This window comes from Salarias fasciatus (assembly GCF_902148845.1).
Source record: "Salarias fasciatus chromosome 7 unlocalized genomic scaffold, fSalaFa1.1 super_scaffold_4, whole genome shotgun sequence".
Classification (NCBI taxonomy): domain Eukaryota; kingdom Metazoa; phylum Chordata; class Actinopteri; order Blenniiformes; family Blenniidae; genus Salarias; species Salarias fasciatus.
In genome coordinates, this window is record NW_021941229.1 from 18,410,288 (window position 1) to 18,437,802 (window position 27,515).

Sequence of the window (27,515 nt, forward strand, 5' to 3'; positions counted from 1 at the left end):
CAGAGGGCAAAATGGGTTTTAAGAAGAAGCATTATAGGGATGAACTTTTTCTCAACTTCCTTACAAAGGAGTATCCACAACTGCAGTCCTTTTTTTTTCTTTTTTTTTTTTTTTTTTTGAGAGGGTACTGACATACAGCACTCACGTTTGAAGTGTGCATGCAAACTGCGTGCTAGACTGTGGTTTGATGGAGTCACGTACATGTAAAAAGTCTCCAAATATCCCCCCCAGACCCTCCTCGGAGGGAGAGGGAGAGGCCGGCTGACAGCAGCTCACAGACACTTCAATTCCACGTCATTAGATCCGGTGTTCGTAAGGCATATCCGGGGGGGTTGTAGCAGCACAAAGGGAAGCTTATGTGAATATTGTTGCAATGCTGTACTTCACATTGTACAAAATGTAGAAGCCAACCGGTTTTCTGATTTCACAAGCAGCGCGAAGGCTGATGACATGTTTTGACACACTCTGACAGCAGAATGCAACAACGTCTCTATGGCGGGAGGGGGATTATTTGGTAGTTAAGTGAATTCACACCTCCTTACTTTACACTTTTGCAAAGTAAAAAAAAGTCTCAAGAGCAGATGGGGACATTGTACAGTCCTTTCACTGTACTTAGGGGGTTCAATGAGGAATTATAAGTCAGAATTAGTTAAGATGAAATGCTATGCAACTGTTTAAGGGACGGCTTGTGAGAGGAGACAGCTCCGCTTTGACCACTGCATGGGGAAAATTCAACAGTTTGTTTTTCTACATGTTTAATTATTTATTGCTTTACAAACAACGATGAGTTGACACTGGAAAGGAGATGAGCCCTCTTAGCACAGCGGATCTAAAATGCCAGAAATGCTTGAGTCCCCCATCTGATCAAAGCACAATGATGATAAATGAAGAGAAACAGCAGGCAGCTGCAGAGTTGTTGTTGTTGTTGTTTTAATTACAGTACATTATTCCAGTCAGATTGTGTTCACTGTTCGCCTCAGCCCCAAAGTTTGTGATCTCTTCAAAAGCATGTTCCTAGAAATGCCCAAAGCTCCTGAGATAGAGCCTGGAGAGAACTTCTACAGTCAAAATACAAGAACGCCGCTTTAGTCATGGTTTTTCATGTGCCCCATAGAAATGAATTGTTCACTTCATAGGAGCATTGTCCACATCAAGCTATTGGGTTGTCCATGTAACAGTAAGACTGAACAATAATAATTCATCCAGGATAGATTTGGATTTAAATGTGATAAAAACTTTAAAAGAAACATATGTCTGCATTTTTTTCCCATCAGGGATTAGAACGGAATTATAGCAGTGCCCTCTGTCGTTGAACAGAGCACAAAGAAAGAAGTCAAACCTTTAAGGTAGCTTCAAACAACATCTATTCCAACGCCATCTCAAGGGTAAGTGAAATCCTGCTTACAGAGGTCAGGTTAGAAGGAGAAAACACTATACAACCCGATAACTAGTCAATTTTAAGAGAAGAATACATTTACGTCTGTCCATTTGAGGAATCAATTTTCAATTTATCTCTAATCCTTTTTTCCATTTGCCTTGACTTTGGCTTTGACTTTACTTTCTAAATTGCACAGCCACTGTTTTATCCATCAGAAGGATAGACAGCCGATAATTATTTGAAGAAATGCTTTCAAAGAGGACCAATTTATTAGCATTTTTATAATGTGTAATTACCACATGCTGATAACAATTTTAAATCAGAGCCCCGATCGCAATCTACTAAATCATCCAGTTGAGAAGTGACTGCCGAGTCAAATGTGAAGGGAGTGACTGTATACTGAGAGAATCTGTGCACGAGCCAACGCTTTGCGAGCGTCCAGGTATAAGATGGTGCTCCAAAGAAACTAGGGCAATATATTCTGGCTGGGAAGAAAGGAAAATTGCCACAAAGCAAAATTTAAATATGCAGGCTCGTGGTCACCAGGAGGAGAGTGTATGCACAGCTGCAGGGTTTAGCTGAGCCGACACAACCGCTGCTAATTTCCAGGTGAGGAGACATCCAGGTACTGCTTCTGTCAACCGAGCAACCGGAAATCAAGTTGACTAAGTTGATTACTGAGATGCATTTCGACTTCATCTGCAGCCCGTGTGATGTTGCCGCGGCTCCTCTTTGTTATTGTAGCTCCGGCTGTCCGCATTCAAGGAAGATCCACAGTAACGGCATCCCTCCGGCTCAGTGATTGGCCATTAGAAGCATACTTTTCACCTCCATCTCTCAGGCTTCTTAGCAAAAAAAAAAAAAAAAAAAAGATGGGCATTTTCTGGAGGCGTCTGTGTGCTGCTAGGTGTTCACGCCCCACACACACACACATTCTTTTACACTACCTACTGTTTTTCCTCCCACTCACACACTGAGGACAACAGCAGCGCAGCCAGCTCCCTCAGTACTCAACGCTTGGTGTGTTGACTGCTTGATCCTTCTGTGGCGCATCATAAACTGGATGCAGAACACTGGAGTGTGTTGATGATAAGTATCATCCTCACTTGTTACTTCTGAAAGTGCGACAGTGTGTTATCCCCTGGTTGTCTGAGCACAGTCTGTGTGAAGTGTGGCCCATGGGACCAAAGGTAGTGTGAGGATAAGACAATTCTCGGCTGTGTCAAAAAAAAAAAAAGAAAAAACGAAAAACAGGTCACACCTTCAATTTGTCTTCTCATCTTCCTTCAAGTAGCACAGGGAAGACACTGGATTCCGTTGTGTGATGTATTTTGAATGACGTTGATGATTTGTTGTTGCTTTGTGTTTAAATCGGAAGTAATGGTGAGGGTGTGAAACCTCGACATCCGGAACTCATCTGGCTCATCCTCGTTCCTGTGTAGTGGATCCTTTAAACCGAGGTGTCAAAGACAATTTGGTTCAGGGGCCAAATAAAGCCCAATTTCATGTTGAGTGGGTAAAACAGTGCCTCACTAACCTTTAGATTTGTAGTTTTTCACTCTGACATACAGTAGACGTGAAGGAATTTTTTTCATGTTGTTGCAAAGCCAAAGAATTACTTCTGAAAAATGCTACAACCCAAACATAAATCCAATTTTAATGCAACTTTTTGGTACAAAACAGAGTGAAATGTCAGCAAAAACCTCTACAGCTGATGCTTGATGTGTGTTTTTGCAAATTCACCCTGACAAACATGGCTTTGCTAGCGGCAAAGTGGCAGCATCACTAGCATCAGCTCGAGTCTTGGCACTGTACCTGCTTAAGAAATGTTTTACCATTTGCTTGGTGGCCGAAATAAAACCTTTTGCAGGCCGGTTTTGACCTATGGACCTTATGTTTGACATTGCTGCTTTAAACTTTCCAAAAATCATACAAAAATAAGCATTTTTTATCTGATTTTTATTATATTTGCACATCGGAATTCCTTGAAAGGGACTCTTGCAGTTTGAGGTGACAAATGCAACATTTCAGTGAAACAACTGTTAAGTAAGTCAATCATGACTAAATTAGACACATGTAGTGTCTTGGATTTTAAACCACTGGTTATTCGTTAAGTCTAAAATGATACACACATGATACATGTACTCTAAGTTATTAACAATGCACACAAATGTTCTAGTGATCTGAGCAACATCGCAAAAAAGCATTCTTTTTTTTTCCCCCAAACTCAATTTATCTCACACCGCTTGCTCCACATTTGCTGCACTTCTCCAGGAATTTGCAAAGCATTCATTTTCTTAATGGAGTAATAACCTTTTGGGTCTGTCCAATTAACTCTTTTCTTTAACCACTCTCCAACAAATAGTTCAATCCTCACATTGAGTGTTTGTCCCATTATCCTGTTTGGAGCACTGTTCAACATTTTCTCGTGCAGGACACCTTTTCACCTCCAATTAAAGACCCTCCAAAGAAGCCGTTTGACAATTGGCCTCCGAGCGGATATCTTCCGGAGATGTCCTTCAGGCGTGAGGCTTGCTTGGATTTACCAGCAGAGGCGTCCGTGGCTCAGAGGGTGATGCAAATTACGTTGTTAATATTGCACACTTGAACGGTCAACTGCAGAAACGAAAAGTGTTCATCACCAAGGAAGAACAAACTCTCTTAACCATGGTAGACAATTTTAAATGAAAAAAATACACTTTTCAAGTTTTATCTTGCAGTTACTCATTTTACTGAACTCAACACAAGCAAAAGTAAACAAAAGCTAATCTGAAATTCTACTCAGTGCTGAGCAAGTCATTTTGTACAGAACTTGAGTTTAAGCCCCAAATCTGCTTCCAAACCGATGAGAAACATCTGAAATGTCAACATCTGATATCAGTTCCACCTCTTTTCACTATGGAAAATCAAAATACCAACAAAAATCATTAAAATGTCTACTTTCAGCCTTTTTTTCTACGAATAATAAGTAAATACTGACTCAAAGACCACTTAAAGAGCACAGTCTTTAATGTATTTTGATGCATTAATCCTTCAACAGAAAGACTGCAACCCTGCGCTCAAGCAAAAGACACAGGGGCATGCACTGTGCAATGCAATGCGGATCTGAGCGATGAATATGTAAATAGATGCATATTCATTCACAAACCATCAATCCCAGTTTGACAGCATTCCGTTTTCTACACTGTGTAATATTGACTCCATATATTTCACAGATATCAAACTGGATGTGGAACTGTAACAAACAGGCGGTTCGTTACTGGTGACGTGATACTGCACTTTGCACTGAGCACCTGTTTCTCACTCTCAAAGCACTTTAAAATACACACAGAACTTTTAAAGAAAGCTAATTTGTACATACAAAAAAGGATTTGCACAACGACTGTCATTTTAAAATTATTTATTTATTGAAAGCTGTTTGCTGCCTGTAGGTCCAGACGGGAGGATTTTAATGTCGTGAAGGATTTTAATATAGTTTTAGTGAACTAATATGCTTTTACACCTCTGGAGTTTTTATGACTTTACCCACTTAAGGTGAATGTATTGAAGAGCCTGAAGACATTCACTCAGCAGTTGTAGTTTTAGTTGGTCATCGCTGAGTTCTTCGCTGCTGCTGATAAAGCCGTGCTCCTGTGAAATCCTCCTATGCACTTTTTGGCACTTTTTGCGCTTTATGTCCTTTTGCACAAGAAAATAAAAAAGAAGTGGACCACTCAACCTTTGACTCATCTCCTCTTGTGGCTCACCGCTTTCCGCCGCTCGCGCTTAACACTTACAGGAATATAAAGCGATAAATCATTATTATTTTCAGTTTTGTCTTCCAAGTGTGTCAAACATTCGGTCTGCAGGTCAAAACTGTGCCGCAAGAGCGTCCATAAGCTTGCACAGTGATACAAAGTACATGTTCATTTTGATTTTTCATGGCATGGTGGAGTCTGCGTTGTGCCTCAAGATACAACACACTTTTGTTACAATTAGTCTGGAAATGTTGCTGCAGATGTAATTTGAAGTTTTGAGAGTCAAACCAGACTTTTTAAATAGCACTTCATTTTCTTGTTTAGGTTTCATAAAGAGATATTCAATTGAACGTAGATTTATTTATGAAGTATCCCTGTCTTCACATTAATTAAAACAAAGGGAAGCATTTGAAGTTGTTGGTATTTATCAGGGAAAAACGCTGAACATGTAATCGCCCGGCCTTGGGCTGGAGCTTGTCCCTGTTCTGAAATGAATGTGCCATTGCTGCTTTGAAGCTTTACAGCGATGCTCCTGGAGGGCGCAATGCCACAGTGAATACCGCAATCACGAGAAGCAGTACCTTTAATACTTGGCAAATAGTTTACTTTCAAGTGTTTTCCCACTCAGAAAGGAAAAGAGGTCAAACTAAGCAGGAGACAGAGAGGGTATCATCTGCCATGCAGAAAAGAAAACATTAAATTGACAGTCATACATGTTCACAATGCATTCTGCTTTTGTGAACAAGCCATGATGCTTCACTACAAAAAAAAACAAGTAATAGTTAATGAGTGTTAGGTTATTTGGAGGTGCATGGAAAATTTATGTAGAGATTTACATATCACACGAGACTGAGTGAAAGTCTCTCTGCCAAGGGGTGAGAGGTACAAATGAGCTTTTATTCATATCCAGCTTGATATACGCACAGCACATTGTTTCTATTAAATAAACAACAAATTAATAAAATCTTATGTGTGCACCCAAACTGTAAGCAACCCGAAGTACGTGTTATTTCTTTGGCTGCTGCAACTTTCTGCCAGCCAGCTAAAATATTTGTGAGTGACTTTTTCTTGTCCTACCTCTGGTGTGGCTGGGAACCCTCCGGCGGCCTGTGGATGAGCTGTGCATGACATGCTGGTAGTGAGACATGTCTGTCGGTGTGTTGGGAACACGGAAGCTGTCCTGGAACCTCTGCATCAAATCCTCCACCGACTCCGTGTTTGGGTCAATGGCTGCGGGAGAGAAATGCAGACTGAAAATGGCAGCAATGTCACGAGGCTTAAAATCACAACTTTTTCTCTTTTTTTTTTCAAAGACTGACACATGCAGATATAATCGAGAAGAATCCACATTGAAATACAAATATATCCCAAAATAGCTTGTCCCTTTTTTTTCCTCTCTTCTGTTGGTTTTTTTTCAGGCAGATTTGAGATGAGAATACGATATGCATCATGAGCCACTGAGCTGTCCCATTTAGATAATGTGAAAAAAAACTGGAGTGTCTTATGTCTTCTATTCTATTTTTTTTCTGTCCTTTAAATGATTCCATCAATTCAATATTGCCTCATCTCTACAGGGATCCTGCCAACGCTTCCCCTGATGGCTTAGTCTCACTCTTCCTGATGAACGACTCCAAAACAACTGACTGTAGGGAAAGAAGGGAGGCTAGAGGAAGGGCTCCGAGTCCCTTTACCCACACAGAGGATGTGGAAAAAGAAAGGAGACAGCATTTCTGTGACCGCATATACCAGGGGGGGGAAAAAAGAGAGACACCAATTATGAATGGAAAATGTTCTTTTTGTGATGCCTGACACAGAAAAAAGGTTGAAAGACATCCATCTGAAAAAAAGGCAGATATTCAAATGAGTGCATGTTTCGCAGCTTTCTCCTCCTTGAAATGGCCAAAGTTTTGTGCTCTCAACTTTCTTAAAGAAACAATGCTCAGGGTAATGATTCATCTGTATATTGGCAACGATATACTATCTGCTGTGAAGTGCGCACCGGAGGAACAAAGCTGGACAACTGTAGCTGGAAGCAAACTGTGCAAACAGCTCTGTCCCCAAAACTTACAGCGGCGTAGCCGTCTCCAAACGACGGGGCCATTCATCACCCCAACCACCAATACCCCCACCTATCATCATCATCTTTTGATCTGTCAGTCTGGCTCTGAGGTGTACTCTATCCATGAATAATGGTGATGTGTTGCTCCCAGTGGATGCTCATCACGCATTCCAATGAGCGCGCCGGAGCAGAGGAAGAGGGGAGATGAGGAGGACGAGGGTGAGAGAGGAGAGGCTCGAGTATTTGCGATTTTGAACGTTGCACATCGGAACAGTGACAAAAGCAGTGTGGCGCAGTCCTTTGTGATGATGCATATTTGTTTGTGTTCACTTGTGGTTGAACCGAGCGTCGATTCCACTCTCGCCTTTTCGATTCACCACAGAGGATTTCCTCTCAGTATTCCTGCACTTTCTGGGCTCTGCAACCCGACGCAAGAGATGACATCAAGTCTCCCTGCTTCCATTACGGGAACATATATTAGCTTACATTCATCAGTCATGGTTAGCGTTGCCTTTCAAAAAGGAGCATAGTTCCAGGACAATTCACAAAAACCCAAACACTTTTCTGTACTTTAGTGTTTGAAAGTGTCTCAGGAAAAGGGACGCGTGCAGGACGTGTCTCCAGCAGCCGCCATATTCCACAAACAGCGTCTCATGTGCGTCCTGGCTTTGAGCCAACGAGCAGACTGCAGGACGGTGGTTCATTACACACCAAGGGTTAGTAACGTAATGGTTACACCAGTCTGCGACAGATAAAGTTTTAGATGTGCAAATTATTGCTGCCTGCTTTTCACACATGAAAACAAAACCACCTGGCCTCCCCCACTGCGCCGTCTTTGCAGTCGTCTGTAATTTGACCACGTCTCCAAACGCTGTTAGCAACAATAATGGACCGGTATTGTCTAAGTGCACTGGCCAAAATATGTTTTAGCTGTCCTGACTTTGTATTAGTTGAGTGAGTCATCCATTTTTCATTCTGTATTGGAAAAACAGCCAAACGATGACACTGAATGCGACAATGCGGCACAGCCACTGTTAGCCTATAATTAGAGGTGAATAAAGCACAGCATGCAAGCCTTTTAGTTTAGATACTTCTGAGTTTTAATGCACCGTCAAATATTTACAGGTTTGCTATCTAGGACCACAGCCAATGTCTAAGACGCCCAGCAGGCAACCAACAGGCTAAAATGAACACATTTGATCTACATCGTCTCTTAATCAAGTCTTGAAGTCTTTCAAATGTGCTATAGCCAAAAAATATTATTTTAAAATATAGATGGAATTGTCTTTGACTGGCAATTACTGTAAATTCTACTTGCTGCAACATGACTGTCTAACTTAAATAAAACTAAAGCCAAAATATTTTTCCTATAATACATTTGTATTAATTTTGTCTTGTGCTCATTTGATGGAAAATAATCCCTCGAACTTGTTTATTTTTCTTAAGAAATAAACAGGTTAAAAGTAGATGGTAACTGTCTGTCTGTGATTCATAATTGCTGGTGTTGCTCCCATATCACTGTTAAAACACGTGCCCAGTGGCTTAAAATTCATTAGATATCAAGCTCTCCCCACCTCAGCCTTTTTTCATGCCGCGCAATTTACTATATTGTTGCTACCTGCTGCTCTTAGGTGCTGTGTCTAATAACTCTTCTATTTACTAGCCTGTGGCTGAAGATAAAACAAACACAGCCCAAGCGCCTGTCTGATTCTCTGCTCTTTTTCTCCTCCGTATGTTCGGCTCATTCTGCCTTAAGAGGAGAAAGACGGGCGGCGGCGAATGGACCCAACGTGCTGAAGCCGAGCGCGTTCGACTAAACTAGTAGAACATAAAAGTAACAAAAATGTTTCTGTCTGAAATGACACCTTTTCATCTTCCACCTTGGCTTTGATGCTAAAGCTGGTAATGCACTGCTGGGGTGTTGATGTAGATTGAAGAGCATGTACTGTATGCTGACTCTTGAGCGTTGAGTGGGATATGTTTTGCACTGAAGGAAAGCTTTCTTCTCGATTCCGCCATGCAGGAACTCTTTTGAAAACATGACAAAGGAGTCGAGCATTCTGTGGCACCGGCTTGCAGAGGATTTCCCCACCATTGCTGTTTTCTTAAAAACTAACCAGACTGGGTTTTTAATACCACAGTAAGCCAATAACGTGAGTGGTGTAGGGATGGTAGACAGCGATGCGAATATGTGAAGAACAATGCACAATCTCAGACAGATCATGGGGTGGGGATTATTCTGCTCATGACTCTGGTGCTTTTACTTAAAGTCCAAAACTGTGGTTCATCAAGAGTGCACTTAGTATGAGATGCAACATAGACACAGAAGGCAGAGCAGTGACTGAAATATATCCTGGAACGCTCCTACTATATGCATATACTCGGCGCCGTCTGAGAAGCTACATAAATTAAGCTCTAACATATACGAACCTCATACTTCAGAACTCAAAGGGAACTTTGTTGCACCTGAGTGAAATGAAGATATAAAAGGAAAAAAAAAAAAAAAAGAACACGCTGAAAGAAAAACTTGTATCTGAATGAAAAAAAGTTTCTCGTGTCCACAGGGTGTGGAGTCTGCTTTGGTTAAGTTTGAGAACACTTTCAGAAATATTTTACATTACACGTTTAGTAGTCAAAAAAAAAAAAAAAAAAACTCCTTTTCTCCATTCGTGACAATTTAGTGCTTGAATGTCCTTGGGAAAGTTTTTTTAAAAGGGCGTAGTAGACTAGTTTTATGTATTAGAAAGTGCAGAAGTGGTATTAAAGTCCCTGAAGTTGTAATTTAATCTGAACAGTGAATTTGAGGTATTTTAAACACTCATAGACATCAAACCAACACACCATCACTGATACAGCTCGTGTCAATATGTGAAGCAACTGCGATGCAGGATGTGAAGGTGAACGACCGGCACAAAACTGATCCTTTCAACAGGTAAGAGGCAAACACATCATTCTATTTTCTCAGCAGTTAGTGTCTGTTGGGGACCATGTTACTAAATATGCAATCCACTGGACTGGCTGAAAATCGCTGGCTGATAACTGGCTGAAAATTAACTTTGAGGTTTTATCGGCAAGGTCATGCATCCATTACCTATAATAATAATAATAATAATAATAATAATAATAATAATAATAATAATTCAATTCAACTTTACTTATTATAGTGCCAAATACAAAACAGTCGTTTCTCGGCACTTTTACAGATAAAAATCAAATAAGTCCACTTGAGCAAGCATAAAAAACTCCCTTTAACCAGATAAAGAGAAGTATTACCAACAGACATCATTTTGTTATAAGCCATATATTAGGATAAGCAGAACATTTAGTTTTTTATTTAGTGAGACGGTCAGATAGGGCCTGTCCATGTATCGTTTGCAGGTTCTGCATGCGAGTTTCATACACATGGTTTTCAGTTCAGATGAGTTTCATGTTAACAAGGCGATTTGCAGTGAGCCATATAAAATAGACACTGAAAATGCAATGAAAGTTTTCTAGTTTCACTCGGAAACTCTGCCATTTAAATGGCTTTGTCAGTCGGGATTGGGTCCATCCTCACATAACCTTAAACTGGATAAAGTGGTATATAAGATAAATGGATGTAAGAACATGTTCACTGATCCATATGTATTAGAATGGACCAAGTTATTAAATAGCCAATAGTGATAAGTTAATGTCATGCAGTTTTGAAATGACAAATTCACCCTTTGTGGTGTAAATCCATCTGAAAATTGTCATTTTGAACCAGAGTGAAGTTCTTTAAAATAACATTGTTATATGGTATAGTTAACGGGGGAATTCCCTATTTCTCCTTGTAGTTTTCACCTATCGTCATGCTGGTTTGTAACAGTTCACATAAATGAGCCAGAACGAGCCACAGTCAATAAATAACAGGCAGGCAAATTTAGGTGAAGTACCTTGACAAATTATCAGAAATTAAAAATGGAAATGGGTAAAAACAACCAGTTACATAATGTGGGAGCAAAGTGAGTCTTATCTCCTTTTAGCATTTCCGCTAAATCATTAGACTAATTCTGGCACTCGGGGTGAAATAAACAAACAAGAAGGGCTGGACAGCTGCCACACGAGCTTTGATCTGCTGTGACTAAGGAGAGCGGGTGGCTGCATGTTTGAGGTTAACTGCTTGCATATACTGTATACTTCATGGTCTCCCTGAAGTGCTTACAGCCACAGTCTCCTTTAAATGAAGGCGATTCCTGTCTAAAGGTTGTCATGACCCTGGAGCTCAAGTTTTCTTCTGTATTCCCAGTTTTGGCGCAGTGCTATAAGGTAATACATCAGTCATTGATAAGATTGATCAAACGCAGATATGTATCCTCTTCTCTTCGTATGTTCTCCCACTCCGCTCCAGCTATTTCCCATTTCTCACTTCTGTCAGGAGCAGCGACCAACATATTTTATTCTGACGTTTTGTTTTTTTTTCCCCAAGACCCCAAGTCCGCCGGCTTCTCATTTTAAGTTCAATGTCAGGCTGAAGCTCTGGTGCCTTTATTTTCTCCTTTTCATCTCCCTTATCTGCAGTTACTCCCTTATCAGTGCTGAGTGTGTGTTAACAGTGTCTCATAAGCAGAGGATGTCAACAGCTTGCCGCCTCAGTCAACTTTTCCGTGGTGGTCTCGCAGTGCCCACGGTAGGGAGATAAACCCAACTGAATTATTTCGTTTTCTCTTCAGCTGCGCCGTCATGCTTGTTTATATTTCTGCATGCAGGCTTTTGTGGGAGCGCTGAAGCACGTGTGTGTTTCTGTTGACCTCAGTGTTCACTTTCAGCTATGAAAAAAAAAAAAAAAATGGCCGTCAAACAAAACAAGCTCATTTCAAAGCTTGAGAACAAAACAATTTGAAATAATTATCTCAAAGAAGGCAATTAAATTCAAGGTATAGCTTCACATTTTGTGCTACAGCCAGACACTAGTATCCATCTGAAGGGTATTTTGCTGAAGTGTCCACTCCAAACATAATGCAATCCATCTATTTCTCCCTCTTTCACTGTTTATTTCCCAGCAGCCCTCATTCCCCGGCTTCCCGCGGGACCTCATTGCTGAGGAATGCTCTTATACGGACCCAGAGAGGTAAAATATGCTGCCATTCGCTTTAAGATGGACATGTACTCAGTGTTCTTATTAGGAAGCCACTAAAGTGACAGGCATGCATCACTGGACAGGCAAAATACCAAACGGGTTAGCATTAACAAGCTATTCACTGCCAACAGTTTATTCCTTGGGAATAGATCATCATAGATATGCAGGTTCATTACATCCAACCAAAACAGAGAAAAGAATTCAACGCTTAGAATTTTGGGAACCGAGTTTCTTTAAATGAAGCTATTTAATATTTGTAAAGGTCCAGATCAAATCGTTTTAAAATTCATTGAAAATGAACCAGTCTAGAAATAATTTGATATTTTCTCTACTTTGTTTTTTTTTTCTTCTTTTTTTTGTCCATTTGCATTCAGACAATGTTATTAAGTCAAGAAGAAAAAAAAAAAAAGAATTCAAATAACTCACTCCAGGGTACAGGCCGTGTACAGGAGGAACTCGGTGAACTGCTGAGAAATCTTTTCTTATAATGACTTTTTGTGCGCCTTAATATTGAGGTAATTCCAGCTCATGGAACTAAATCTTTAGAGAGTCCAACTTCTCTGAAAAACTGGGTGTGTTAAAACAATATCGACTTCTTTTGAACCAAAAGAAAAAGCAATATATATTTTTACAAATACCTAAAACACATAGTTGGCCGTTTATTCTCATTTCGTCTGTAAAATACAGAAAATGCAGAAAAACAAGTAAGAAAAAATGTGACTGAGATTTAAAGATTGAGTAGAAAAACATTCAAAAGACAATAAGTGATTTATTAACCAAACTAATAATGTCCAGAGCAAATAGTTCTTGAATATACCGATGTATGTAAGGGTAGGTATACATTTCTGGCAATTATAAGAAGAGACAAAAACACACACAGTAAGCAGATTTACTGATAAAATACTCATTTTGAGCTGATGGTTCTAAAAAAGGTTTTCCTGGGTATCATACCAAAATCTGATACAATTACGCTTGTATCTGATCCCTGTGCTTTCACAGAAAATGATACGCGGCACCAGGAAGGGCAACAGTTGTTCTGTCAGCAAAAAAGAAAAACACCCTGAAGGACTATAGCTACTCCAGAAAGCCAAATGAACAAGACTAGGCCAGCTTCCCCTAAATCGCTGATACAGCCTATGGGAATTACTGTCTGTCAGAAACTGAAACCTTTCGCCATGACTCTCTGTCCATAAATAGTGCTTGACCCTCATTTCTCTTAGGCTCAAGAAGATATTTCCTCTCCACTGAAAGTCGGTGAAACACAAGGTAACATTCGCAGGCTCTTCATCCGTGCCCCTGAGGCAGGTGGTGATACGGCTCGAAATGCACCTCGGAAAATAGATTATAGTGCTCAGAATCCACACACGTATGTCGTACGGTTGCGGCGCACTCTGTGGAATTCATTTCATACCAAGCCCACGGTTCAAGCCCAGATGTCTGGTTTAAGGAGCCGGTGTTTTTAGCCTCCAGTCTACACTAACAACGTGCCGTGAAAGGTGTCCTTCAAGGTGACTGCAGGATGAACGGCGCATCTACCTTGGTTCACTGGTCTTACACGCTACACCTTGAGTTTTAATTAACGCAGAGAATTATCTCATCATCTACGTGGAAGACTGGCAGAAAACATTCGAACGTTGCCCCCAGGATACATTTTAATAACCTTGATCATCTCCAATGGGTCAAAAACGCACCTTTCAAAAAGATTTCACGTCTGCATTTTAAACGTCGGTGGATCGCCTTTTGACAAAGATCAAAGCACAGTTAATGCATTTTTAATTGGCTTAATCTACAAGCGGTCCTCTACGAACTTTGACAGTTTGAACAGCGTCTCACATATGTAGCGTTTGCATGTTTTGATTTAAGAGGCCGTGCGACTAGAAGAATCTGGTGGGCCAAAACATATCAGAGCACAGAGGCTATAATTTGTTTCAATCAGAACGGTGAGCATCAAACATCCAGCAGCACCATGTTTTACTCAGCTCAAACAAAGAAAGTCAGCTGCTTTTATCAAAGAAAAACCAAAGTGCCATCCATTACCATCGCCTTGTGGCTGTGATATACTGGATCCTCAGCTATTCCTCCCAAGCAAGATGTGAGGAAGTCAAACTGGCTGTGCGTTAATATTCGGAATGAGGTCACTTTGCGGGAATGTAAAAAGAAAAAAGGTTTCAAGAAATAAATCTGATACTCCAATGTTGGTAAGATCGAAAACACCAAAACATATTTAACTTACAAGAAAATGCTTTAGAAAGCACTGTCAAAACTGACAGCAATCGTCACTTAAATTACCATGAAAATGTGCTGTAAAAATAAAGTAAAGTGAAACACATGCTTATTGTTAGTATGATAATTGTTCGAATTAAAATGCATACTTCCAAACATAAGTGGGCGGGTCTTTAGCATTTTCCTTTTGCCAAATCTTAAAGCAACTCGGTTCAGAGGGCACTCTGTGTACTGCTGTAATCCAGTACACAAACAAATAACATTCATCTATTCACTTTTTGGGAATTGATACACTGCACAGATTTTTTTTTTTTTCTCATGAAGACACCCCCACTAAATCCTTATTTATACACAAAACTCAGAAATACTAATAGCATGTGTGCTTAACACTATAAACACATTCAACACATACTCCCTGAAGCAACATGCCTGCATTTATACGCAAAGCCTCTTTTTTTCAGCTCAATTTTCATCAACTGTATGTTGATTAAAATATGACAAGAAAGTATTTCAATTACCTATCCACAGACATTTAAAATATAGAATACAGTTTGGAATTATTCACACCAGCTACACACATTTCTTTGTTTCATTTTCTGTTTAAACCATTCATTTATTGTGTCTTCAAACATATCCAAGGCCATACCTAAAAGAGCAATTAAATTGAGTTGTATGGTTTTGTACAATGAAAAAAAAAAAAACCTGAATGTATTTTCTTAAAGCAATAACAAAACATCAAACAGAAAAAATAATTTAATGTGAAATTCTTGCTACATAAATTCATACACAGTTCTATGCCACCTTTTCTTTCACATAGACATTTTACCAACTCGCATCGCCCTCTCTTATCTTGAGCCATCTTGCCTGGCAGCCAAACGGCATTTATATTCACAGAGGCAGATGTAGCCACGAGGGAAATGACGGGAACATTTCAGTAGATATTTGGACCCTACAAACCCCCGCTGTTTTAATTTGGAGAAAATCTGCAGGAAGAAAAGAAACCGAGAGACCAAGAAATTAAATTCCTGCAGATCTTTTCTTTTTATTTTTTTATTTATTATTATTTCATTGCATTACTCATTTTCCTACGTCCTTCGCTTGTACCAAAACGGCGCGCACTCATACGCACGCACGTCTCTATTCTTTTATATTTATCTCATCTGCTTCAAGGCTCCGGGAGCAAATGAGTGCAGCAGAGATCAATGGATGAGCTTGTGGGGGGGGGTTCGCCCCGGCTTTGATTCCCTCTGTGATTTATTAAATTTGCCATTGTCTCAATAGGAGCAGTCCAGTGTAACTCTCCGGGAAAGCTTTCACAGCATCGCTTCAGGAAGTGTGACAGGTACATGAGAAGAGAGTAAGAGGCTAGGCAGAAACAAAGAAGAAGACAAACGTGTCAGAACAGACAAAGATTCAGTGTCAGAGGAGACAAGGGATCCAGACGTGACAGGAGGAAAGCTAAAAGGAAGAGAGAGACTGAGGAGTGGGAGCAACAGATGGGCTCACAATGGAAACCACCGATGTTAAAAGTAAGAAAAAGGAAGTGATGATTGGAATAAGATGCAGATAAGACAGCGGCAAGAAGAGCAGGGGACAAAAAGGCAGAAGTTGAATACATAAAAAGAAGATGGAAGGGAGAAACGATAATGGGGATAAAGAAAAAGGAGAAGTGCATGGGTATATTAAGAGGCAAAGACAGCCTTTAAAAAGGAATTTGCGAGAATGGAGCAAGACACAGGTTACACAAAAGTGGGTATAATCACCTGAGTCAATACCGCAATATTTCATAATGGGTGATTTTGAACAATGAGGCACACTTTGACTGTTACGGCTGAGCATCGGTTCAATCGCTGCGGATTCATGTAATCGGTTTTCACCAGACATCAAGGTTTTTATGAAACTATAGGACCGTGTTCTGGAAAAACGCAGTGACGTGACTCAAACCACTTTGACAGGAGATGAATATGATGCAGGGACTAAAACAAGTTTTGCCCCTTCCAATTCCTTTTCTCTGCAATCATTTGAGGGAGAAAGAGAAGGAGAAAAAAAAAAAAGCATGGGTGACAGTGTATTGTTCTCCTTATGCCAATTGCCGAGACAGAACAAAATGAAATCCTATTGACAAGTGAAAGCTCTGGAGGACTGGAACATAACAGGAGCAGACGGAAACTCAGCCTCCCCACTCTTTTGTCTGCAGGATTTGAACATTTACAGTCTCATGGCTTGTCACTCCGAGCCACTGGAAAGCATGTAATGTCCCGTCTTTAGTCAGACACTTCTCCCTTCTGCTAGGCCTTGGTCTCCACTTGCATATTTTAGGGCCTCTGCCGAGCGAGTATAAAGTTCTATCTATAGCTCGGCTCTTGCCATGGGCCAGAATAAAAAATGGATGTGTCTCCCCGTGCTGCGCCAGCTGAACGTTGTGGGCCGAGCTCTGACCTCCAACTGCTCCAGACAGACTGAAGCAACTGATAATCACAAACAACCCAGGTCAGGGAATTAGGAAGAAGACCAAAGAAAAAAAAAAAAGAAAAGAAAAAAAAAAAAGGCAGAATATTTGAAAAACACTTATCTGGCATGACTCCAGATTGCTATTCAAAAATGTATCCTGCGTGTAAATTATTAATAAGCAACAATACCACAGTAGCAGGGAGCCTACTCCTGGCAGGAAACACCTGGAAACACCAACTGTAATGCCTCTGAGCGAAACTGCTCGAGCAGAAAACAACAGTGGCTGGATGTGAGAACTAAATCGCAATGACGTCCTACAAACTTTTTAATCTTTCTAATTAAAATGAATGAAAACAAATACCTTATCACAGAAGGTTGATTGATCCAGAGTGTAATAATGCAAACACTACCCCCACCAATCTGATCTTCCCTTAATGTGACTTAGAAGATGTTTACACTGCAAACTTATCTGACCACAGACTACACAATCAACCATATTGCATGCCCTACTTCCTAGACTGTCAATCAGTCAATGGGTTAAAAAACTGAGTAATTCATTCATGGAAAAAGATTAAATCCATCTGAAGTTGTTGTTTTTCACTAAATATGGCCCCTGAGATAATCCAGTTAGTGGTATGAAGTATTTTCACTCCTTTGTTAATGTGCTACATCTGATGCTGCTGGCAGTATGGTGGTGTAGCGGTCAGTCCTGGTTCGATCCCGTGCTCAGAGTCTCTCTGTCTGGGGTATGCAGATTATTCCTGTACCTAGATTTTCTCTAGTTACTCTTCAACGTCCAACCACAACCCAGAAACATGCTTCTTAACTTAATTTCCTCAGTGTCATAGAGTACATGAGTGCATACCTTGGATAGTCTTCTGACCGAGAGAGGCTGGATGGGTGAATGAATGCTGCTGTGGGCTGGATTTAATATCAATAAACAGTTGCAAAATTGTGCATTGTGGTTTAAATAGTCATTTATTTGTTGCTCATGGCTAATTCTTCAAAGTGAATATTGTTTTTGTGTTTTCTTTGAATTGTTGGGACATACTTACATCTTTTACCAGCTCCACTACCAAATTATTGCATTTCCCCTTGCCAATGTTTTTGACAGCTCATTATTATAGTTCTGAAGAAGAAGAGAGAGAAAAAAAAACACTGCCTGAACAACAGTCATGGCTGGGAGCAGTCGAAGCTGCTGCAAAGCATGTCTTATCAGCTTAGGAGTCCTCTGGATTACCTCAAACTTGTTTCAGATGTGGAGGCTAATTTTAGGGCTGAAATATTCACAATCTCCTATACAACAAGGAGTCCTAAATTCAGGGGTGAAGTGCTTTTCTTTCTCTTTTTTTTTTTTTTTTTTTTTTTTCACAACTTTTGGAGTTTTCTCCACCTCAGTTAACTTAAAGGCTACTTTTAACCTCATGATGCTCAGTGAATACAGCTCCTGTGCTGGACGCTTCTCCCCCTGTCTTCTGTCTCCTCGCTCAGTGTGAAGCTCTTGAACATCTTAACAGAGGTGACAGGACTGGACTCGGCAGACAAGTGGGGTTGATTCATCTAAGTGAAACCCTGCTGAGGCTCTCGGGGTAAAGCCCTTTGATTTCTCTGAAGTTTTAACACAGCTTGTAAAGAGTAATGAAATACTGGAGGGATTGATCGCTGAAATATTTCACTTATTTATTTATTTACTTTAATAAATGATACTCGGGGCCCAACGAGAGACTAGAACTCTTCAGCTACAACCATTTTATTATATGTGAAATCTTGGATCATATGTCTGAAATCCCAAGTACTAATGCGCTGGGTATGCTGTTAGACGCTATGAAGTATCTCAGTGATACTAATCATTTTGAAATGCACTTCGAAGCCTCGAAATGAGAGTTTGTCAGATATTTTACTGATTACTGTTAAAGTTAAGGGTCTGTAGGAGTGTTGTCGCACTCTGTCGTTCCTGGTTTTAAGAGGTTATATGTGGTTTAGTCAAATAGAAAATGTCTGTAATATAATAAAGTGAGCATAAATGTGACTTAAATATATAGGTTCCTGAGCTTGGAGATAGCGTGTTCTCTTTTTTTTTTTTTTTTTTTCTGTCTACTGGTACTGCAATCTCTCCTTATGTATCGACCCCACGGCGCCAAAGAGGAGCATAAAACATCCACAAAAATATGCCACAACGATCTTGAACAAATCTGAATACCAAGTCGGTTTGACGCAGTTCGTATTCCACCGATGCTCAGTTTGGGGCGGCCCTATTTGCCCTGCAGGTTCCAAGCTAGCATTTGTCTTGACAGAGTCTTACGATTTCCTGAGCGTGAGCCCAATCCGCCTTCACTTCATTCTTTATTTAGTGTGCCATTCTTTCCTGGTTGGTAACTTCTTCATTACGGATTACCAAAGGCCCTCAGCTCCCTCCCTACTGAACGACTCTAATCTTAGAATCTTTGCACGGTGCGTTGATGAGGGAGATACATTTGTCAGGTGGACCATAGCTGCAGTGTGGTCAACACTGTCGAAAGCCTGCTCAAAGTCCACAGAGGTTACGGCTGGGAGTTCCACTCCAAGGAACGCTCCCACAATCATTTGTAAAGCAGCAATGTGCTCTGTGCATGATCTACTTCTCCAGAAGCCCATTTGTTGGTCTCTCATAACAGCTTCAAGAGCAGCACTAAGCCACTGGAGGAATATCCTGTTGAGGATTTCACCTGGAAAAGACAGCATCGTCATGCCTCGGTAGCTTCAACAGTCCACCAGGTCACCTATTTTTTTTTCTGCGATTTTCATCGGAATACTACAAAAACATGCATTTCATATTCATAGTTGTCTCGAAAGATTGAAGATTTCTTCTTTGTTTTGAAGCCTTTCTTCTCATTCACAGCCCCAAAACAAATAAATAAATGAAATCAACATCAATGCTCAGTTTAATCACCATGTTCAAAAAAAATCCGGCGCTGCTGAGTGTTGCAGCGATACTGATCGTAGCGGCGTGTCCTCATGTCGAAAAACTTTCTGACACATTTCAAAGACAACAGCGAATATTAAGAATTATTTCCCCATCTTGCTGGAGTGTCACTAGGAAATTTCCGGCACATGTAGGAACGGAAATGAAGCAGAAAAAAAAAACATTATGCAAATATAATTACGACAGGGTGCCAATTTATCACACCCCGAGATAATTCATCACACCCAGAAACAATCCAGTTAATTTAAAACGCTGCAAGCAACAGTACTTTTTTTTTTTTCTTACCTGCAATTGACCAAAAGCAAACTGTGCAAACCAGAAATTACCACCGAGTAAGTCAGAAATGGAAGAAAACTAATTTGTAAGGTGGTTCAAACAAAGGTTCATGTTTTGGACAAAGTTTGAGGGCCATTTGAGGTCAGCAGCTCTCAAAAAGCAGAAAGCCTGTTTTCTATTTCTTATACTTGATTTCTGGGCCAGAATGGAAATATGTCTCTGGTGCCGTCTTTTTCTTTTTTAAATACTTTTTCATTTTACTAGTGCAGGTATTGATCGCTTTCATTTTTTCTGCCAAAGTTTTGATTACAGAGATACTAAATTATTTAGGGGTCACACCACGCAGCTGCTGTTTCTTACTGTATATTCAATGGATTTTTTTCTTTTTTTCTTTGTAATCAAGTCTTCAAAATGTCTATAAGGAAAAAAAAAATCCCAATAAGAAGCATAATAACTTTAATGAACTGGGAGTATTTCAAATACCAGGAGCAGAGAAACAGTGAGGGATATATTGACCGCTGCATGCAGGTGACCAACCACATATCAGAGGAGCCTCATAAAGATGGCTTATGAGTTGGCATGCAATCGAACCCCATGTATTGATCAGGCGTGGCCTTGGCGCTTACAAATCCATTTCTGCAGACCATCTTTCCGTATGCCTCTGACAAAGAGCCTCACGTGGAATCAGATTACTACTTCATTCCTCAGTGAATTACTACACCTGGATTCATTCAGGAGCCTTTCCTTTTTTTTTTTTTTTCTTTCCCCCTCTCCACCATTTTATTCTTGTTTTTCTGCTGTAAATGATCTCATCAGCTGCAGCGCTGTGCATGGAAGGGTTTGCTCATCTCGTGCTGCTTTGAAACTTCCTGACAAACACAATGCACCAGAGATCACCACCGAAGCTATACGTGATTGATGAGTCTGACACCAGCTTTTTTTTTTTTTTTTTTTTTCTCCACACTGGAATGGGTAAAGCAGAGTGGAATTTTACGATGCGCCACAAAAAAAAAAATATAGATCATACCAGTCTGCAGTTATTGGATTCACGACCTGACTTTTTTTTTTTTCTAAACCAGAAATATGTCCTCGTACAGCAAACATTCCTGACTCCTGATGAAAAAAATATCAGCACATTTCAACCGATACATAAGGCATAGCTCTTCTGTGCCATCAGAACTCCATATCCTTGGTGGCACAGATCCAACAAGCGGCGTTGCACATTTACTGTCCCCCTGAGTATCCTTGATAGATCCTCTTCCGCTACATTCCAAAGGTGTTCTTTTGGATGAAAATAAGCTGGTGAAATATGGAGGCCTTTTGAGTGCAGTTAACTCATGGTCATGTTCGAGATGGTCGGCGCTTTCTGATGTGGTGTGCTATTATAACATGTTACGCCGTGTTAAGGGGTGGATATGATAAACGGGCTACCGCATTTGAATAATGCTCCATTGATGCAAAAGGGGCTAAGATGAACCAAGAAAGATCTATCAGGAGTGAGGCTTACATCTTTCAAACTTCGGCATCGTCAAGGAATTCCCAGCAGGAAAATAGCTGCTTACTTAATATTTTTAATTCATCAGATCTTTCTGGATGACCACATAAAAATCTACTTCCTGCCATGAGAACGGATGGTTAGCCGTTTGCATTAACAAGCACTTGAACAGGTGTTTTGTCCATTTGTTTGTCCCCTTTAATGACAACACTCCACTAATATGGGGCTAAAGAAAGAATAAAAACATCAGCAATTAACTACCATCCATTCATCACCCGGACGGATGACAAGTCCAATTCAGGAATAATCGAAACATTACCCTGAGCTAGCACGAGTGTGCCAAGCTGGCGGCCATTCCTCATCAATGTTGTCACATTAGTGATCTGAAGCCCGACACTGGATTATTACTCTACAGTCTTGACTTCAATTAGGACTCAGTAAACACTTAATAAGCCTCGTAATGACAGTGTTCTCGTGGATGACTATTGCTGGGGAAGCTCTCAGAATGAAAGACACTGTAGAGATAATTATGATTGTTAGTATAAACTTTTTTTCGCCCAGGATTTTCCTCGCAGTTATGACTGCAAACATCCAAAATTCTGCTTAACAGGATAATTAATCTATGACATGGCCTTGCTGGCCCCAAGTCCACAGAGGAAGCAACAGTTAAAGAGAAGTAAAGATTACCCCCGACTGGCTAAATACAGTAATTAGCGTGGATCGCTTTATTTATATACTGGATTTAAGAAAACTTATATAATTTGCCAAATGGCTCCCTCCCTGGTGCTTTTGTTGTGAACTAGAAGAAGAAAAAAAAAAAGAAAGAAAAAAACATGCAAATTCAGTTTTCCCAGTCAGACAGAAAACATGCTTTTGTTTAGTTGTGTAGAGTGGCTCCACGGGGGGGAGGAACATTTAAAAACTCAATGCAGCAGCTAGGGATCTTTCTCAAACTCCATGTTTCTCTTTTGTCTATTTTTAAGCAATATTTAGTTGCACATTTACTTCCTCAAAGTTGTAAAATTTAAGCATCTTTCAGAGGATTCTCGGTGGGTTACATGTGTTGCCCAAGGCTTTATCTGTGTTTACAACACAAAATAAATACCAAGTGATTGCATTCGGCAGTTTTTACAAATAGCATAATCTCACTGAGACGAGTATGAGGCACAACAGGAAAACCTCCCGCCATGTCTAAACGCTGAACTATAATAGAAACATGACTTTTTTTGGTAAAGCGTTTTTTGTTCTCTTACTTTTTAATGCTTTTTTTTTTTTTTTTTTGGTTGGTTTTGAACAGCATTGGACAGATTCTTTTTTTTAAGTTTTATTTGAATAAATTCATTGGTGACACAAATTCAGGAGAGAAAATCATGCATCCAGCTCCAAACTATCGAGGATGCATGACAACATTAGTCGTGTGTGTGTGATTTCTATCAAATGCAGCAACACAGCTGAGCTTGGGGCTAAGCGTATTACGAGTTACATTTAGTTTATTAAGCATGGTGCTGCTATGATTGGCGCTGGACTGGCAGCCTCACTCGAAATTGACTTTTCACAGTGTTAGCTACAACGGCATCTGCCCGTAAAGTACATGGAAGACAAGTAGAAGGCTTTAAATAATAAAAGAGGTAACTGTTGCACATGCTTTTAGCCTCTCTGCATGTCGCAACAAGCTGAGAGCACATTATTCAACCGTGTCACTCTCAAATTATTGTCATATGCACCCAATTTGCAACAGCCGCTGAATTACAAAGGAATTTTAAGTGCGACTAGATTATGCTTTTCAGTCACTGCACTGGCAATATTTGATTTATGTATCATGCAAGTCACAATCAAGCTGACACTGAAATGACATGTTATATATTATGTTTAAACACCAAAAAAAAGTTATGCATCAATGTAAAGCATGTGATAGACTGTTAAAGCATTATTCTGTATATTTTTTCTTTTGTAATGCCCACCTGGCGTCTTTGTGGCAACATTAGGTACATTTTATACTTAAACAGCGTTCACCTGCAGTCAAAGACACGACCTTTAGAGGCAATCTGCAGTCTCTTATGAGAGCTGGCCCGGCAGTGGATTAGTGGTAAGCAAACTCCTCTCCAGGATGTAAGCCTCAGTTCAATTCAACCCCTCTGACATATTCCTTCAATGCATGCTTAGATTTCCTCTTGATAATCCAGCTTCCTTCCACACTCCAAAAAAACAGGAGCGCTCGGCTGAATGCTGAACGCCATGCACAGGTCGGAATTTGCATTGACGCGCAGATTCTAGAAGAGCATATGGAGTAATCTACTGCATTTTACATGAGCTGCCAAGTCCACCACACACTCTTGTCACGGTGAAGGCGACGTGCTCTCACTCCATTGGGAGAATAGAGAGGGTGAGACGTATGATCAGACCGATGATCTTGGTCAGAGAAGATGTCCAGTCTCCCACCTCTGCCTGTAAAACTGCTTCTGGTGATTTGTACAGTTTTCACCCTGTCTTTTGCTCACAGTCAGCGTTGATTAGCTCCTTTGTTTGTTGAATGGCCATCCACTATCCTGCCCACCTCCAGTTTACTCCAATCAACTACATAAATGAGAAGCTTCATCGAAAACGTGAAAGTGCCTTCGAAAGTAATCCAGCTACTGATTATGTTTGCCACCTAATGTAAATGGGCAAATAAAAACGTCATTGTAGTTGTTGGTTATGACTTGACTTGATTGGAAGGAGGTTACTGTAAAGAGCTAAGTGGATTCCGCACACATTTCCTGAGAGAATAATGTGACCTTGAATCCTGCTGCCTCCATCACCTCTCGAATAAGTGCGGAATACGACTATCAGCAGAAGAGGAAAACGCGCCATTGTCATAGATGAACTGAGCCAGCTGAAAAGCATTGTGCTGCAATCCTCTCTTCAGTGGGGTGAGATCCGGCTGACAACTGACAAGAGTCATTCGACATGGAAATTGGATGGATTGCTTGTTATTATTGTGAGGACCAGTTCAGTGGTCACAGCCAAGATGCCCTCGATGCTTTGTTGGCAGAGCAGTGGTGTGTAGTGGTGGCCCAATCGCTTGTGAAGTATTTGTTCAACTATCTGGATTTATTGTGAGAAAATGATTTTGTCATTTTCAGCTCGGTCTCTCTAAATACACGTGGGAGCCAGAATACATGTGAATTTTCAGGCTTGCTCGGTAAATAAAGATTCTTAAAGAATGGAAAAAGCGTGGTCTATAAATAAATGTGAAAAAAAAAAATCTTTACACAACTATGAAATAAGTTCAGCCAAGACGAAATGAAAAGCTGCCGTTCGTGGAGAAATCTACAGCTCGTGTAAAGTTGACAGTCATGAACAACAGCGCAGTTGTGGTGCCTTTTGTCCTCCAGACAGACACACTGAGCCATATTGTCCGTCTCTCCCTTCCACCTGTCTTACTACAGTTTCTCCATTTCACCAGTACAGTTGCACAAAAGCACAACGCGACAAAGCTTCTTGTACTCCGCTCTGTCTTTTGAATTATTTCCACGTGTTCAATGTGTGCATACGGGTTTTCTCTTGATCCTAAGATTTTCTCCCACTGCCCAATGATTTCCTAATCGTATCGTAGATGTATGTGTGTGTGTGTGTGTGACCGTCTCTCTTTGTGTCAATGCTGCCATGTTTGCTGAGTGTATAAGGGGATCAACCCCAAGCCCCTGCAACATTATTTGTATCGCTAAAGTTTGGATTTCCCTCTTTTATTGTTATTGTTCAATACTGTTCAACTTTTGTAATAAAACTTTTAAAAAGTTCACTTTTTACTAAATAGAAAAAACAGGTCACCATCAGAATACATAATTCTGATGAATTTGATAATTTGCTGGACAAAGGGGAAAAAAACATTCATATTTTAAAGTGATCCACTACAGTTTCTATTCAAACCAGCTCATCTTGCACACAGCCTGTAGTAACTTCTCACAGAGTGACCTTCCAAACCCAAATTAGTCGGCACAGTGATCACTAATCGCAGCCACCTGCTTCCCGGTTTGCAACATAGACTTTGTGGAAAAGAAAAAAAAAAAAGCACTCTGTTAAAAAAACTGCTGCTTTGAGAAGCGAATGGACAGATAAGGCATCGCTGGCACTCTCGTGGGAGTTTGTCAGCTGAAGCACTTTGTGTCCAAAGCAGTGTGTGTCAGTGTTTTCCTCGAGCTTGTTTGCTGGTGTCATGTTTTTTTTTGTGTTTTGTTTTTTTTTGGCCCCACAAGAAATGTGGTCTGGAAAAGTACTTTTGTGTTTGTAGGGGCGTGAATGAGGGCATCTGGAGCTTCATTTTGACTGAACGGTATTGTCATTACTATCGCTTTTGAATAATCTCGATCATCCGTCATCGTTAGCAGATTTCCATTTGGTGAGCTTTTCAATAATTTGAACCCATCTTTAGCCCCGTCGAGTTACTGAGACAATACAAATAAAAAGTGGGAATTACAACAGCACCACAAAAGCAGGCTTCAAGGCCAGTTGCATCGGTGCATTTATGCTGTACAGTTTCAACCACGTGTGTGTTACTTGCTATTCCACCAACATCAGCTGTGGTTCAGCAGCAGAAGATACAGTCTAAACTCGGAAGAAGACAAATCTGTGATTGGACAGGATTAGGTGGACTGATACTGATATCTGTTCCCCGAGCACTCATCACAGAGCAAGATTTTCATCATGTGGCCAAGGCTTTCTTTTCTTTTTTTTTTTTTTTTTTTTCTCGGATGATTTATGCTGTCCATTCTGCCCAATGCATTCCCAGAGCTGTGGGAATCTCGCTGAATAATGCAACTGACAGACCCTCATTTGTGTGCTTGTCTGAGTAACAAAAGCTAATGCCGGGCACAGCCCCATCAGCCACAGCCGTAATCCCAGGAGAAATACTATCGAGTTTATTCGAATGGGGTTACCTGTTAGCACGGACAGATAACAGGATCACCCGTATTTGGAAACGCTCGGGATGCCAGCAGCGCAGAGGAGGTGGGACAGGAGTTAATCGCCCTACAATTCAAAATGTTACTGCTCAATGCACAGTGCAGACGGGAAGGTAGGGACATTGAATTAAAATCATTTCTGTGCCATCATTTGGAAAATGACTTTTTTTTTTTATGAGGTTAGATAGAAAGATACGTCAAGCACTCTGTTTGGACAAAGAAAATCATTTTAGCCAATTTCTTTCTCTTTTTTGACACAGTAGAATCCGCTTGAGGCAGATGGTCGCCCACCTCCAAGTCTGGTTCCGTTGGAGGTTTCTTCCTGCCATGAGGGAGCGTTTCTCTTGGTCTGTTTGTGTGACTATTATCAAATTGTGTCTGTTTATTTGTTGTTTTTTAATCATATAAGGACAAAACCTTTCTTTTGTCAAGACCTTGAGATGACTGAGTGTTATTTGGCACCATATGAATAGAGCTGAATTGAACTGAAGAAAATATGGTATAATAAAAACTTCTGAGCGTGACTCAACTAAACACTCATCCAAGCAAACACTACATTCACATTCGGTTTGTAGGCTGGGGAGTGGAATTCTTTTCCTTTTTTTTCACCTCTAGATTTTAAATATTTAGAAATTCACTCCATCAATTATTTAGTCTGCGGAGAGAAAACATATAAAGGTGGTAGACTACAGCCGGGAATTCAAAATGTCAAGTGAGAATTTAACCAGCCGTCTGCATTTTTGGGATGTTTATTTCACTTAATGATGATTTTCCTTCGGAGTTGTAATGACACTCACCACACTGATTACGCCTTACAGTTCAATAAACATAAATGCATGTGCATCTCATAGTTTTTTTTTTTAATATAACAGTTTTAATTGCATGTATGTTGGGTG

General features: G+C 40.3%; 1 protein-coding gene across 1 annotated transcript in view; it reads right to left on the minus strand.

Moving 5' to 3' along the window:
* The window catches only part of astn2 (astrotactin 2), a 261,407-nt gene that overhangs the window by 152,762 nt on the left and 81,130 nt on the right, over positions 1-27,515 (minus strand). The window contains exon 4 of the mRNA XM_030085456.1: positions 6,193-6,345. Coding sequence (XP_029941316.1) covers positions 6,193-6,345 — 153 coding nt within the window. The remainder of the gene's footprint in view (positions 1-6,192; positions 6,346-27,515) is intronic.